At 35.2% G+C, this 14528-nt stretch overlaps 2 protein-coding genes across 2 annotated transcripts; one reads left to right on the top strand and one right to left on the bottom strand.

Annotated features, from left to right (window-relative positions):
• The first annotated feature begins 296 nt into the window (after positions 1 to 296).
• On the top strand, positions 297 to 1563 carry LOC107826839 (putative septum site-determining protein minD homolog, chloroplastic). Its single transcript, NM_001326171.1, is given in 1 exon segment — positions 297 to 1563. A coding segment is annotated over 1 exon segment (999 nt). The 5' UTR covers positions 297 to 303; the 3' UTR covers positions 1303 to 1563.
• Positions 1564 to 2436: 873 nt separating this feature from the next.
• Positions 2437 to 12436, bottom strand: LOC107826838 (uncharacterized). The gene is made up of 14 exons (XM_075251955.1): positions 11985 to 12436; positions 11125 to 11327; positions 10963 to 11033; positions 9880 to 9968; positions 9629 to 9679; positions 9392 to 9487; positions 9225 to 9301; positions 8596 to 8761; positions 6393 to 6467; positions 4155 to 4405; positions 4007 to 4076; positions 3805 to 3900; positions 3369 to 3447; positions 2437 to 3189 (listed from the first exon to the last, which is right to left on the bottom strand). The coding sequence occupies exons 1-14, from the start codon at positions 12264 to 12266 to the stop codon at positions 3131 to 3133; spliced, it is 1665 nt and encodes a 554-aa protein (XP_075108056.1). The 5' UTR covers positions 12267 to 12436; the 3' UTR covers positions 2437 to 3130.
• Between the last annotated feature and the right edge of the window lie 2092 nt (positions 12437 to 14528).

Genomic DNA, 14528 nt, shown 5'->3' with positions numbered 1-14528 from the left:
ACAAATATATATTTTTTAATATTAGTAGATGAAACATCATAAAATCATTGAAATACTTGAATATTTATATCATGTGCATCTTCATTCAAAATTATGCGACACAGCCGAAAGAAAAAGAAAAAAAATTAAGATTAGCTGCACAAAAGATATTTCCCGTTCTTCAGTCATCACCTCATTTGCCACTTCCCCAGTGCCGTCGCCTTCCTCTTTCTGCTAACAACACACATTCGAACATGTTTTTCCACTTCTGAAGTTTCCTCTGTTTCACTCAATACAATACTCTCTCATTTCTTCCACACGAAAATGTTATCTCTGCAGCCACTCTCTAACCCTAAATCCTCCTCTTTCTACTCTTCCTCATTTACCCCTCCCAATTCCCTATCCCCCAAAACCCTAAAACCCATTCCCACTCCCAAACCTTCTAGAAACTTCTACCCTTCTATCCATTCCATCCTCCAGTACAACCGCAAGCCTCAGCTCGCCGGAGAAACCCCGAGAGTCGTCGTCATTACCTCCGGCAAAGGCGGCGTCGGTAAGACTACCACCACCGCCAATATCGGCCTCTCCTTAGCTCGTCTAGGCTTCTCCGTCGTCGCCATTGATTGCGATGTGGGACTCCGTAACCTTGACCTCCTTTTGGGCCTAGAAAACCGGGTCAATTACACCGTTGTCGAGGTTCTCAACGGCGATTGTCGTCTCGATCAGGCCCTTGTACGTGACAAACGGTGGTCCAATTTTGAACTGTTATGTATTTCCAAGCCCAGATCCAAATTGCCTATTGGGTTTGGCGGGAAAGCCTTGGTTTGGCTTGTGGACGCCTTAAAAGCCCGTGACGAAGGTGCACCCGATTTCATTATCATTGATTGTCCAGCTGGTATTGATGCTGGGTTTATAACAGCTATTACTCCGGCAAATGAAGCTGTTTTAGTGACGACGCCAGATATTACAAGCTTAAGGGATGCCGATAGAGTGACTGGATTGTTGGAATGTGATGGAATAAGGGATATTAAGATGATGGTGAATAGGGTTCGGACGGATATGATAAAAGGAGAAGATATGATGTCTGTATTGGATGTGCAGGAAATGTTGGGGCTTCCTTTATTGGGTGTGATTCCTGAGGATTCGGAGGTTATTAGAAGTACTAACAGAGGTTATCCCCTTGTGTTGAACAAGCCACCAGCTTTGGCAGGTTTGGCATTTGAGCAAGCTGCTTGGAGATTGGTTGAGCAGGATAGTATGGAGGCTGTAATGGTGGAGGAGGAGCCTAAGAAACGTGGGTTCTTCTCGTTTTTTGGGCGGTAGCAAAATATTCGTCCTCATTTAAGTAGTGGCTTTGGTAAGGTTTCTGTAATTGTTTGGTTGTGTTTTTGGAAGGTTCTATGCAAGAAAGCTGTGTATAGTAGAGAGTTGAGGTTTGCATTCTTCATTGTGACTATTTCAGGATTCTATGTTGGATAGTCAAAGATTAGTGCAGTTATTAGGAATTTGTACTTTTTGTTTTGGATTTGAGCTGAACACTGTATCATGTGCGTTTGCACGAAATATGAATTTTTTCTCCGCCAATCTAGTTTGAGTTACTGTATTATGTATCCCTACCTAAGTTTGGCTGTTCTCTGTGTAAGTCCAGCCTGTGATCTCCACTTCTGTTCCTATTGCTTGCTTTGCCCTTGGAAATTTTGCTTAAATCAGTGCTCACAGGTAGATTTCAATAAGTTTCCCCCAGCAGTCGGTGTAAATACATGTGTTAGTGTTGAAGTATGCAGCCTCATTAGATATGCACAGTGCTTCAATCGAAACAGAAACTAGTTGGACTTCCATAAGTCATCAACTTCCTCCAAAGGAATTGATAAAGAGTGTATAATAATATCACTAATGCTGCCTATACGTAATGGGAAAGTTCCTACTTCTCTACAAAAAGAAGCTAAGGAGGTGTCATAAAGTTAGAAACCAAACTATTGCCGATATGCATACACAAGAATCATTAATGCCAAGAGGTGCTCAAGAATTCACTGCTATGGGTAAGCTTTCTGCAATTGTTTGGTTGTGTCTCTGTAATTATGTAGCCCTACCTAAGTTTGGCTGCTCTCAGTTTAGGTCCTGCCTGTAACTCCATCCTTCTGTTCCTATTACTTGCTATGACATGCCCTAGGAAATTTTGCTTAGATCAGTGCTCACAAGTAGATTTCTGTAAGATTCCCTAGGAAGTGTTCTAATTTGGATATCTGTGGATGTAAATACCTTCTTAATGAGAGAAGAATGCAGCCTCTTTGCAGCAGATCACTAGAGATTGATATGCAAGGTGCTTCAATCCAGACATGACCTGGTTGGTCTTCCATAAGCATTGAATATAATTAATTACAGACTTACAGTGTATAAAAATATCACATAATGGAAAAATCTCCTGCTTCCCTACAGAATAAGCTAAGGAGGTGATCATTTTTTTATTAGGTAAACAATTTTATTAATAATGAGAAATCTCCCAGATACAAGCACTATATCAAAAAATTATATAATCTACAACATAATGTGATTCACTAAGAACGACACTCTATCTTCCTTTACGAACTGAGATTTCATGGATGCCCCAAAAAGATGCTAAGAATGAGAGGATAACTCTACAAATGTACATAGTCGTCCTCCTAACCTTTTAAAAGCTCTGATATATTCTTCCACAAGATTCACATGAGTGCTAAGCAAAGGAGGTGGTCATAAAGTGAGAAACCACACTGTTGGCGACATACATACCCAACAATCAAGATGATCGGTAATACTGGCAGGTGACAGCCGAGAGGATTCACTACTACTTGGGGTGCAGTGGCGGTACTTTCTTACTCCATCCCTTCTATACCATTGCCTAGGTCTTTTCCTTTTGATTGTTGTGTTTGCTGCAGCAGAGAAAGCAATCATTGGATGGATATGATCTCAAGCAGTTAAACATTACCATCATATCTGCATGACTAGATCTTCCATCACCTAGGTCACACTTGGCACCATCTATTTAGTGCAGGTGAATGTGCACGGTGCTAGGACCCTCTACTTCTTTAGCCGTTTAATTTGAGGCTGTGAAAAGTATAAGCATCTTCATGTCCCAGAAACCGAAAATTTTGCTGCCATCTTGAAAAGCAGCGTATTATAGTAATCTCTGCTGCAAATCAAGTAGTAGTTTATGACCCACCGCAGTTATGTCTCCTGAAAGTAGATATCAAAATCAAGTTTCAAAATAAGAAGCCAAAGATTCTTGTGCCTTTTTCTATTGCTTATTCCTTTATTTCTTTTTCTGTCTTTTTTTCCTTTTCCATCTCGGCAAAGAATGGTCTCCCTAGACAATGGAATACTGTTATACAAGGGCTATCACACAGAATGTTCACCTGCCCCTAAGGTCAAGATGACAGTTTCATGATCGGGATCCTTGGATATCTGATCAACCAGCATTTCCAGCACTTGTATCTGGTAAGTTTACACCATAAAAGGGAGGAAATAAGAAGAAAGGTTAACCAAGATGAACCATAAGCTGCCACTGACCATTCAAGCTGACTAATCCAGTACTGTAATGGATGTCATATTCTTAAAACATTGGCAATAAATATGGTTATCTAGAGAAAGATAAGCTCTCTGTCTTCCACCATCATAAAGAGAATTTTCCATTTTTTAATTAGACCTAAGAATAGGAACTCAGTACTTACTGAAAGACTGAATTATTCTCATATCCAAATGATTAGACAAGGAGAGGACAACAAAAATTTTGAGGTAACTACAACGTTTACAACCGTGAGGAAGTTTTCTTAGTTGCAGAGAGTTTCATACCAGGGAAGGGATAAACTCAGATGGCGGGCCAACTACAGACATTGCAAGATCGCTTCCACTGATCTTCCAAAGATTTCTTTCTCTAGCTGCATAAATCTAGCAGCAGAAACAAAAAATACATCTCATTTGCCAAGAGAAAAAGAAAGGGGAAAATAGAAACATTATCACTTAAGTAGCTTTACTACTCAAAGTGGGATTATACCTCTGTAATCATAACCCTATTCGCATTAGTGAATGCAGTAGCAAAGTCATCTTTCAATGCTGCTAGGCGACTGCAAATTGTGAAAATTTCAAGCATTGTGCAATCAATGTAATTGTAATTTGGAAGGACAATGCTCTCAGGTACATACCTGTAAGTATGAGGCTGAAATACTACTATAAGTTCTTGAAATGGAAATCTCTGGCGTGCTGCCTGAAGAACGGCTTGAATCTCGGTGGGATGGTGAGCGTAGTCATCGTAAATATGGCACCCGCGTACAATACCTATCTTCTCAAAACGTCTGGAAACACCTTCAAATTTTTGCAAGTGAAGCTGCAAAGAAGCCATGGAACTAAGAAATTTTTTCTGATCCGCAAAAAGAGCATGGATAGTTGCAATGACCTGCAGGTTGGAATGTCCAAAAGCAGCAACAGAACTCATCAAAAATTGTCTTCCCTTGCAGTGGACGAACGAAACAACTTTGCATGCTAAAACATGTTTTCTTCTAAACAGATGCCTAAACTATGAGATAATCAGCCGCCAAGAGATTATTCTCCATTTTGGGGCCCATTTAAGTTCGAACATAATCAAAATTGATTAGTTGTACTGGCATTGTTTATCTATCTATCTATCTATATTATATTAAAAGTACGAAGACCCTTAGCGAAATGTCGTTCGACTTTTTTATCCTTTAAAAATAGAGTTCACACTAGACAAAACAGTCATTTATATTAATTTCCTAATATTTAGGAATGATCATTTAATTAATTCCCTAATATTTAGAAATAGTCATTTAATTATAACCTAAATACTTAGGACTTTAATTTTAACTAAAATTTGGTTAATATTTTTTTCCTTATTTGAAACAGGTAAAAAGTTCTCATATTTAGAAATTCAAAAGCAGTATATTTCTAATTACAACTATGGTAGAGTCAATATTTATGATTTAAAATGATTATGCACTATCAAGACATGCACTTTCGATATTCTACGTTTGTTATTAAACTAAGACAAAAAAAAAAAGGTTGTTAACTTATCAATTTCTAACTCAAATAAGGATATGATAATAACAAAACTATCAATTTGTTTGACATTGAATGTCTTTTATTCGTAGACAAAATTTTATGCATTAAATTCTTTCTTATGTATTTATGCAAATTTTTTTCTTTTTTGAATTATGTAACATAATAATTTATAAAAGACAATTAATACCATAAATTAAACAATTAACACAGAATAAGTAAAAAGTAGTTATTACTTATTGTATGTTTGAATTACTCTTTGGCACATAACTATAACCAATTAATTTTATCTTAGTAAAAAAGAAATTAGAGAAAGACAAAGTTAAATTATAACGGAAGTCGATAAAGTTGACCGGCACTTCTTCGATTTTTCTTATTCTTAATTCTAGATTTATTATCGAATGTAGAATTCCCATAAATTTTGCATAATTTAATTATCTTAGTAAAAAGAAATAGAAAAGCCCTTTACGTGAAAAATTATGATTGATTCTCTGGTATACAATAGAATATCCATTATCCTTTGACCAAACACGCCTTCTACAAAATTCATTTTATCAAAATGTAAATAAACATTCTAATAAATACGATAATTAGATATAAATAGCCTAACTTCTACAATTACGATAATATCAAATTTAATAAGTACTTTTAAAATGACACATTATAATTGCACGTGTGGGATAGACACATAGTTGCATATACTCTAAAAGTACGGAAAAGGCCTCTTTTCATTTATGTATGAAGTTATATTTCGTAGGACTTTAAAATTCATTAAAAACAATTAGAAATGGTTACTTAAATATGTAGAAAGTCCTCTTTCGACCAACATTATCATTTTCATAAACTTATATTTTTCTATTTAATTTATATTTTATAACTCAAATATATTGGTAAAAATATTGATGTAACTTTTTAATACTCCCTCCGGTCCAAAATAAGTGATTTTTTGATTTTTTTTTTTTTGTGGTCCAAAATAAGTGATTTTTTCAGATTTCAAGAATGAATTAATTATTTTATTCCTACATTGCCCTTGGAGTAAATAATGTTGGAGTATGTGATAAGGGTGTTTATGTGATATGGGTGTTTATGTGAAGAGATAGTAAAGGTTAATATGGTCAATTTCATTGTTAATTAATGTTAAAGGTGAATTTCTTAATCTGTGTGAAAACATCCAAAAAATCACCTATTATGGACCGGAGGAAGTATTATATACTCATTAATGTAGGTGCACGCGCTAACATTAGCACCCAAAAATATTTGAGTAAAGATCATAAAATAAAATACAAAGAAAAGAAGGAAAACAATTCTGCAACTTTTAAATGTCGTCTTACCCTAAAAAAAATAAAAAGATAAAAATGTTTACTTACTGCTAATGAATTAAGAACATTGTGGACTCCAGGAATTTGTAGGCTGATGTCCGCAATATGATGCCCCTTGTGAAACTGGATAAAGAAATAAGATCTTTAATCAACAATCTGTGCACAAATATAAGAGGTATTCCATATGCCAGTAACTTCAAATAACTACCGGGGTTAGGTATAAATAAAAGACAGCAAAAACTTTATTCTATGCCGTTATATTTTTGTATTTATCTGCAAGAATGTTGTGCAACATACAAAAGTTGTAAGGCTTCAAACTCATCAAGAGAAATAGGGGAGAAATTCAAAAATAGTCAGATTTACAAGTGGTTATTCAAAAATAGCCACACTTTCAAAAATAATCGAAATTTAACCATTTTTCATGTAAAAATCTGAACGAAAACACTATTCAAAATCCGGAAAATACTCCAATATATTATACTGGAGTTCCAGCATAAGTATACTGGAACTCCAACATATTATACTGGAGTTCCAGCATAAGTATACTGGAACTCCAGCATAATATAATGGAGTTCCAGCATAAGTATACTTGAACTCCAGCATAATATACTAGAGTTCCAACAAAGTATACCGGTCCAGTATAATATGCTTGAAGTTCATACACAAGTGTTCGAATCTCCAATATATTATGCTGGAACTTTCTGCGTGTTGGAGTTCCAGCATAATATGCTGGAAGTTCATACACAGGTGCACCGAACTCCTGTATATTATGCTGGACCGGTATCTGTTGCAGCAAAATAGTGGCTATTTTTCAATAACTTGGCAAACGCTGGCTATTTTTGAATGACCAATCCGAAAACTAGTTAGCCCGTACTATTTTTACCAGAAATAAAGTTAAAATTTCCCCATAAACAAATTTTATGCACAAGACCAAGAATCTATTTGTTTGGTCATATTCATGTCAATATATAGACTTTTAACCTACATGCAAATCTGAATCGCCCAAAATCAAATCGAGAAAGTATAATTGCTCTTTCAATTGATGTGACAGTGCTGCAAAATTCAAGAACAACAACAAGAAGCCCAGTTTAAATGTTTAACCACACAAGTGGGGTCTGGGAAGGGTAGTGTGTACGGACCTTACCCTAGGCTATTTCCGGTAGACCCCCGGCTCAAGAAAAGATGAAATGGGCCATAGTAACACACAATAACACCAGCCATTCAATAAGAAAACCGAAGCAACAGAAACAACAAATAATAATAGAATACCACGATTAAGAAGATACATGACTAACACTAACACTAACACTAATACTACTGGTAAGGACAAGGAACACACTCGAGTACCTAACCTTCTACCCCAATTCTCGACCTCCACACTCTCTTACCAAGGGTCATGTCCTCGGTAAGCTGAAGCATACTGCAAAATTCAAAACACAATCTAATTTTCTATGGCTGATATTCTTAAATATATTTGTTCTAAATGGTTCCAGTTCACAAACTGACAATATTTTCTATATAGTTTCTAAATATACAATATCTTTTTCAAAATTTAAGGGTGCATTTGGTATGACAGAAAATGTTTCTTTGCCCTTCCAGGAAATGACTTGTTTTCTGGTTTTTCTGGAAAATGTTTTCTGGTGTTTGGTATTTGGTTGAGAGTAGAAAATTTAACTCTTCAATCCTACTTTATAGTACTCCAAATTGCAAAGGTTATTTGGGATGGAGGGTGCAAGAAAGGAGTTTATTTCCCAAATGTTCACTTTATTTTGTGAGGTGATGCATTCTCTTAATCTTTTGAAGAAACAGAAACATAAATCAGGAATTGTTTTGAATTGGACTCTCCAGTTAATTTCGGAGAGAATAATCTACAGATTTGTAGACCATACAGGAAGACCGAAGTTATGATATTCACTTTATGTTAAGCTTCTGTAAATTGTTCTTTCACTTTCTTGAAAAGTGAATTTATGGATCATGCAGCATAGAGTTGCCAACTCAAGTACAAAGCAGGGTAGAATATGCAAAGCATTTTCACCTCCTTAGTCATAAGCTATCTAGAAGTTCCCTGTATTGTCAAATAATATTTCGAAAACTAATGAATGTATTTCAGTATTACATGAAACTAGTATGTTTCATCTCTGGAAGTGATGAAGGAATCATTCTAGAATCTGACAACAAAATCAAAGATGAACAAACATGGCCTAAAATGAGTGCTTCTGGAAGGGCAGAGCTAAAGAACAAATGTACTCACCAGCTTATAGTCGGTACCGCCACAAGAGTTTGGGGATATTGATAAGGGATGCCAATCGTTACAACTAGAAATTCCGTAAGTTGAAATCTGGAATGCATCATTGCGAAGAACTGAACTAGCACCAGAGTCTGAGCCCATTTTGTTGACCAAAGAGCACGCACCTAGACTGTAATTACCCAATCAGAAAATTATTATTGGTAACTACATTAGACATGAAAATTCAATATTCCCTTCTTTAGCCTCAGAATTAAATCAATTTGTGCGTTCTATAACCAAGGATAATAGAAGCCACCAAATAATGGTTCAGAAAACGTAAATGGAACCTTCAGTAATAGAACGATCAATGTATCAGAGGACAAACATAATAAGTTCATGTAGACCGTGAACACTGCTTAGAACGTGAGGACCATTAATATCTTCATAATAGTGTTTCTAAAGGCCAATGACCAACGAAGTAGTAGCAGGTGCATGAAAAGAAATATGGTGTAGTGATTGTCCTAGTTCAGGAGATGTTTCCTATGAAGAGTGAGTAAAAAGATTGTTGAAAATCTTCAACAAATTTCTGTTTGAGCTAAATCCACTCAATCCATGAAAAGTATCAACTGTGGAACAAAGTTAGCACTACATACCTATCACCACATAAAATTAAATGTCCTCCAACCTTTATCTGCCCTATGAACTTCTGGAAAATAGTTTTAACTGCTTCCTGAGATAGAAAAACTCTGGTGATTTTCCAAAGACAAAATAAATTAAATTAAAAATATTTGGTTAACACTATAAGCAGTGAATCACCGACCACATCTTGAAAAATGTCTACATGTTCCCAATCTATATTTGTTACCACAGCTATCTGTGGTGTTACTCCAAGGAAGCAACAGTCATACTCATCAGCCTACATAAAAAAGCACAAAAATCAGAGTTCCAGGAATAACAAACTATGTTAATCTTGAGTGACTCCTACAATTTTACAAACTACAACCAACTCATGCAGATAACAAGACACAAGAAAAAGAGGTGTGACGGGATTGGGTACCTCCAATACAAAGTTGCCACCAGTTCCACAGATGATGTTTCTTTCAGCAAGCTGCAGAAGGCAGTTACGTCAAAAGATAGTTTTGCATGTAAATGAAAAATCTCGGAATGGAATACAAATGCTCTAATGTGCACAAAAACCGTTTTGCAAACACTATCGACAAACTCCCAAAGGGGCATATCCAGAAAATCTTTGCACAGAAAGCAGAGTAGTAGGAAAACACTTCTAAGAGAAAGAGAGAGTAAACCTACCTGTGGTACCCAAGCCCCAATTACAGCTGTAAGATCATTCCCCATCGCGTGTAAGACATAAGCAAGCATACTAGATGTGGTACTCTTCCCTGCATTGGTCAACATATCAACAGAAAGCAGGAGAAGTGAATTTTGGTGGTAAGAAAGGCTGCATCATGAGTAGGTCAAAGTCATTCCGACCAGACTAAATAACAAAAACATTAATGGTACAAAGGCCTTCCAGAATTGGGTTCAGCTGATAGATATCATATAGTTCAAAGCCAAACATCTGATCAGGCATTACAAGTTCTATCCATGCACCCATAGCATGAGTTTTTACCTATTAATTGAATATGTTTTTGCAAATAACATAACGGTTCACTAGTAACAAATGTTTTTTTAAAATTACATAATGTAGCAAGCAGGCATGAACTCCAGATATTAGTGACCTACAGTATAGAAGCCTAAAATCTCTTCTCCCAAATGTTGCCTAATCCTAGTCTTCTCCTATCTTTCTCAGAATAACCCCTTCAGTCAGTAGTGTTGCTCTTCTTCCTTCCGGGTACTCTCTGCCTTGAATCCTTCTTCCCACCTATGCTTGTGCAAAACACTTGTGTATGCATAAAAACCAGGGCAGATACTCATTCCTCCAAGAAGTGTTTCCACTTTCCACAGATCAAATTGTTAAGCCAATAAAGCAATACTTTCAGGGTTATGGCAGAGCTGATTAACAGAGGAATGGTTTGTGCTACAAGCGAACTACTGAAGTTCCTCGTATTTCAGATCCTCAAAAGTACAAGATTACATCGTGATTCTAGTCAAGATCTCATAAAATGATCGTTTTGGTAAATAAGGACGTTGACATTGAACAGAATTACAAAATACACATTCTTTTCAAACAACTGATTTACCCAAGAGAAATGGCTAGTACAATACATATCACACTTCAACAAACTTTCCTCATATTTCAGGCTGTGTAATACAAGCAAATATTGTGAATAATTTCACGATCTCAAAAACGTAGCCATGTTTAGCAAAGCTCAGACATAGAATGGACTTTTTCACGTATTAAGATCTCAGCAAATACCACAGAAATAAGATTACCATGGCTTCCACCGACAGCAATGAGGTTGTAGCTTTCAGTGATCCTGCCCAACCAAGCTCCTCGCTTGTACCTACAAAAACAGAATACCATGTCTACTATCTGAATTTAAGTGTAACATGGGTAACAGAAATACAATAAAAAATTACGATCAATGTACTCACACAGGTATTCCAACAGACTCGGCATATAAAATCTCCACATTGTCTCCACAAATCGCGCTTGACACAACAAGGGCATCAGGCATCGAATCATTATGCTTTCTCAAATTAAGCTCAGAATGGCCTATATACACTCTGGCACCGGCTTCTCGCAATGCGCCCATGGCATTATTCCACATTATATCGGAACCACTGACCACATAACCCTAATGAATTTCAAATTTAGCTCAGTTTAATAGTACCTAAGCAAACATTAGACTAAAATGCAAGAAACAAAGAAAAGTAATTGTCTTAAACAAACAACCAGCTCACTAATTCAATTGTCCAATAGTAATGAATCATTTTATTCAAGTACTAGTTACGTTGGAATTGTAATAGTACATACACTGTTATGCGGTGAATTATAAATGTTGTATTAGACTATTAGTTATGAGCAATTTTATGCCGAGATTATATCTATTTCTGCAGCCAACGAAGTGATCCCTAAGGGTTTAGGGAGGTCTCACCAGCTAATTGTGTTACTTCGTCCGTCCAAAATAAGACAGGGTTTTGTAGTACCACAGTTGAATTATCTAATTCTGTGTCTCAACTCAAAAATGATTTCACAATCACCAACATATAAAAATCACATTTCCGAAACTCCGTAGCAGGTAACATCAAAGCTTTTTTGGTTAATTTATTTAAGAAGTGTTTTTTCAAATTTTCGAAAAAGCAGCTTGTCACCAAATATATAAAAAATGCGACATATATATATATATATATATATATATATATATATATATATATATATATATATATATATATAGAGAGAGAGAGAGAGAGAGAGAGAGAGAGAGAGAGAGAGAGAGAGAGAGAGAGAGTACTTGTTTGACAGCAAGCATGGCGAGAGCGGACAAACCACAACCTCCGACGCCGACAAAGTGTATCCATTCCTTCCTTTTCCGCACTCTTGCATCAATGACTTCACAATTTTCGCATTCCTTAATCACTGGGGGAAATTTCAAAGCAAGGGAAGCTGTTCGAACATAATTTAATTTGCGGCGCCGAAGAAGCATTTGGCGGCGACTTGTGAGCGTAATAGCTGGAGAATAACTGAAACATTTTGCCGGGTAATTCAACGGTGATTTTACCGCCGGCGGTTCCATTTTTTCATGCTTTTGGAGACGTGGCGGTACTTCGCGGCTCAAAGCAAAGTCATTCCGCGTTTAGTAATTCAAATTTTGAAACTCCTAGACAGACTGTGGGCCGGGCTCAATACTTCTTTCTCATAAAGTCCAAAATAAAGAAGAATTAAGGAAATTTTACCTCATATACCAAACTATTACACCCTACTCTATTTATTATAAACCAAAATAATTTTATAATATTACTCCCTCCTTTTATTTTTACTTGACACATTTTGACTTTTCACGCCCCTTAAAAAATAATAAATAAAATACATAATTTACCATGATACCCATATTAATTGATGCATATTTTATTGGATTTGAGAAAATGATTTGAAATGAGTAATAAATACTGTAGGTATAACATGAAAAAAATTGTATGCATAAAGTGACAAGTAAAATGAAAATCTATTTTTAATATACATGTCAAGTAAAAGTGAACGGATGGAGTATTACTTATAGCTACCTTTTCTATTTTATAGCAAAATAGATATTTATTTATACCTACCATTGACGCATGAAATATGCCATGTTCTTTCTCTCTCTTTTCCTTCTCTCTCTTTATCAGAGAGTTTCTCAATATACGCCACTTATGTTCTTTCTCACTACCTCTTCCTTATCTCTCTATCAACAAGATTCTCAATCTTCTCTCTTCTCCGTCAAATTAGCAGAATCATCGGCGTCATCATCGTGGTCGTCGTCAGAATCGTCGGAGTCATCATTCATTATTGGCTCATCTTCTTAGGCGAACAAATCTGGCCATGGTTACATCGGAGAAAATTTGAGGGTCGGGTTTTGTTCGTCTCCATTTATAGGTTTAATAAATTTATACAGTATTTTGCTTGGCCGGAAAACGTCATCGCCAGCTAACTTTCTTCTCTTCTTTGCTATTTAGTCACATACAATGATACAAATACATTGTATTTTATACAAATATACTCAAATATATTATATTTTGGTATAAATATATTATTTTTTGCCTATATTTATGTATTTCGAATGTCTGTATTTTTTTAATACAGTTGAATATCACTGTGTTTTGTGATTTTTTGTTGTTTGAATACAGTTGAATTGAATACGGTGAATTGAATACAATGTATAATAGTGAATAATGGATATTTGTGAATTGAATACAATATATACAACTGAATTGGATACAACGATATACACCGTATTTCTTGATTACCTCAATATATTTATAAATATAATCACGTGAATACATGGAATACAATACAGTAGCAGCGAAATTTATGTAGAATTGATTTTGTTGAGTTAAATTAGGAGTGATACAAGCTAATTGATCTTCTTTCCGTTATTAAACAGCTGGATTCCCCTATATTTAGGCAAAATTTCGCTATTGTATTCATGAATACAGTAGCGCGAATACAACGAATACAGTCATGTAACAACTAAATGTTTTTTAGGCGGATTCCACTACTGTATTCATGAATACAATAACGCGAATACAGTGAATACAGTTGTGTAACAACTAAATAGTAGTTATATGAAGTAATTATATATATGGTAGCTATATGAAGTTAATAGCCGCTAAACAATAGTGGTTTCTGAAAATTCCTCAAGAATTAACCCAAATAGCCGCACATCTAAACTCTTAAACTGAAAATAGCCAGCAAATATATAATATATCTATAATTCATGTATAATATATATATACATAGACTAAAAGAGTCAATCTGACCGACTATTTGTGTTACAATATAGTAAACTACTACGGTTTGCCGATGGAGTTAGGGGTGTCCATCGAACTTTACTGAATCAATTATTAGGACTAGATTTTTTAAATAAATCGTATGTTTCAATTAAACAAAAATTATAATTGTAAGTTTTAAAGTTTATTAAAGAAATCAAGTATCTAACGGAACTGAATAAATTTATAGAAATTAAATATATTTATATTTTAAGTTTAACAATAATGAAACATTATAATTTTGAGATACTACCAGTCGTGTGAGTCCATAAACAAATTAGTATAAAAATTAGCCAATTCATAAAATGCTACCAATATTAGCCAATTAGGTATTTATAGAGAAAAAATATCAAATTTTTATTTTCTTTTGAGCGGAGGTTGTTGGAATAAACTAGGTCACTAGGTACATCTTAAGGAGTTTGAATCTTAGTCTTGGAATGATTTGGTGTAGTTTTGAGGTGGTTTGAATTGAGAATTAGAAGCAGAAGAAGAACATGAAAAAAATATGATACGTATATGACACTGTGTATCAT

Source organism: Nicotiana tabacum, chromosome 4, assembly GCF_000715075.1.
Source record: "Nicotiana tabacum cultivar K326 chromosome 4, ASM71507v2, whole genome shotgun sequence".
Classification (NCBI taxonomy): domain Eukaryota; kingdom Viridiplantae; phylum Streptophyta; class Magnoliopsida; order Solanales; family Solanaceae; genus Nicotiana; species Nicotiana tabacum.
The sequence above is the reverse complement of the archived record's forward strand: the minus strand, read 5'-3'. Positions and strand labels throughout refer to the sequence as shown.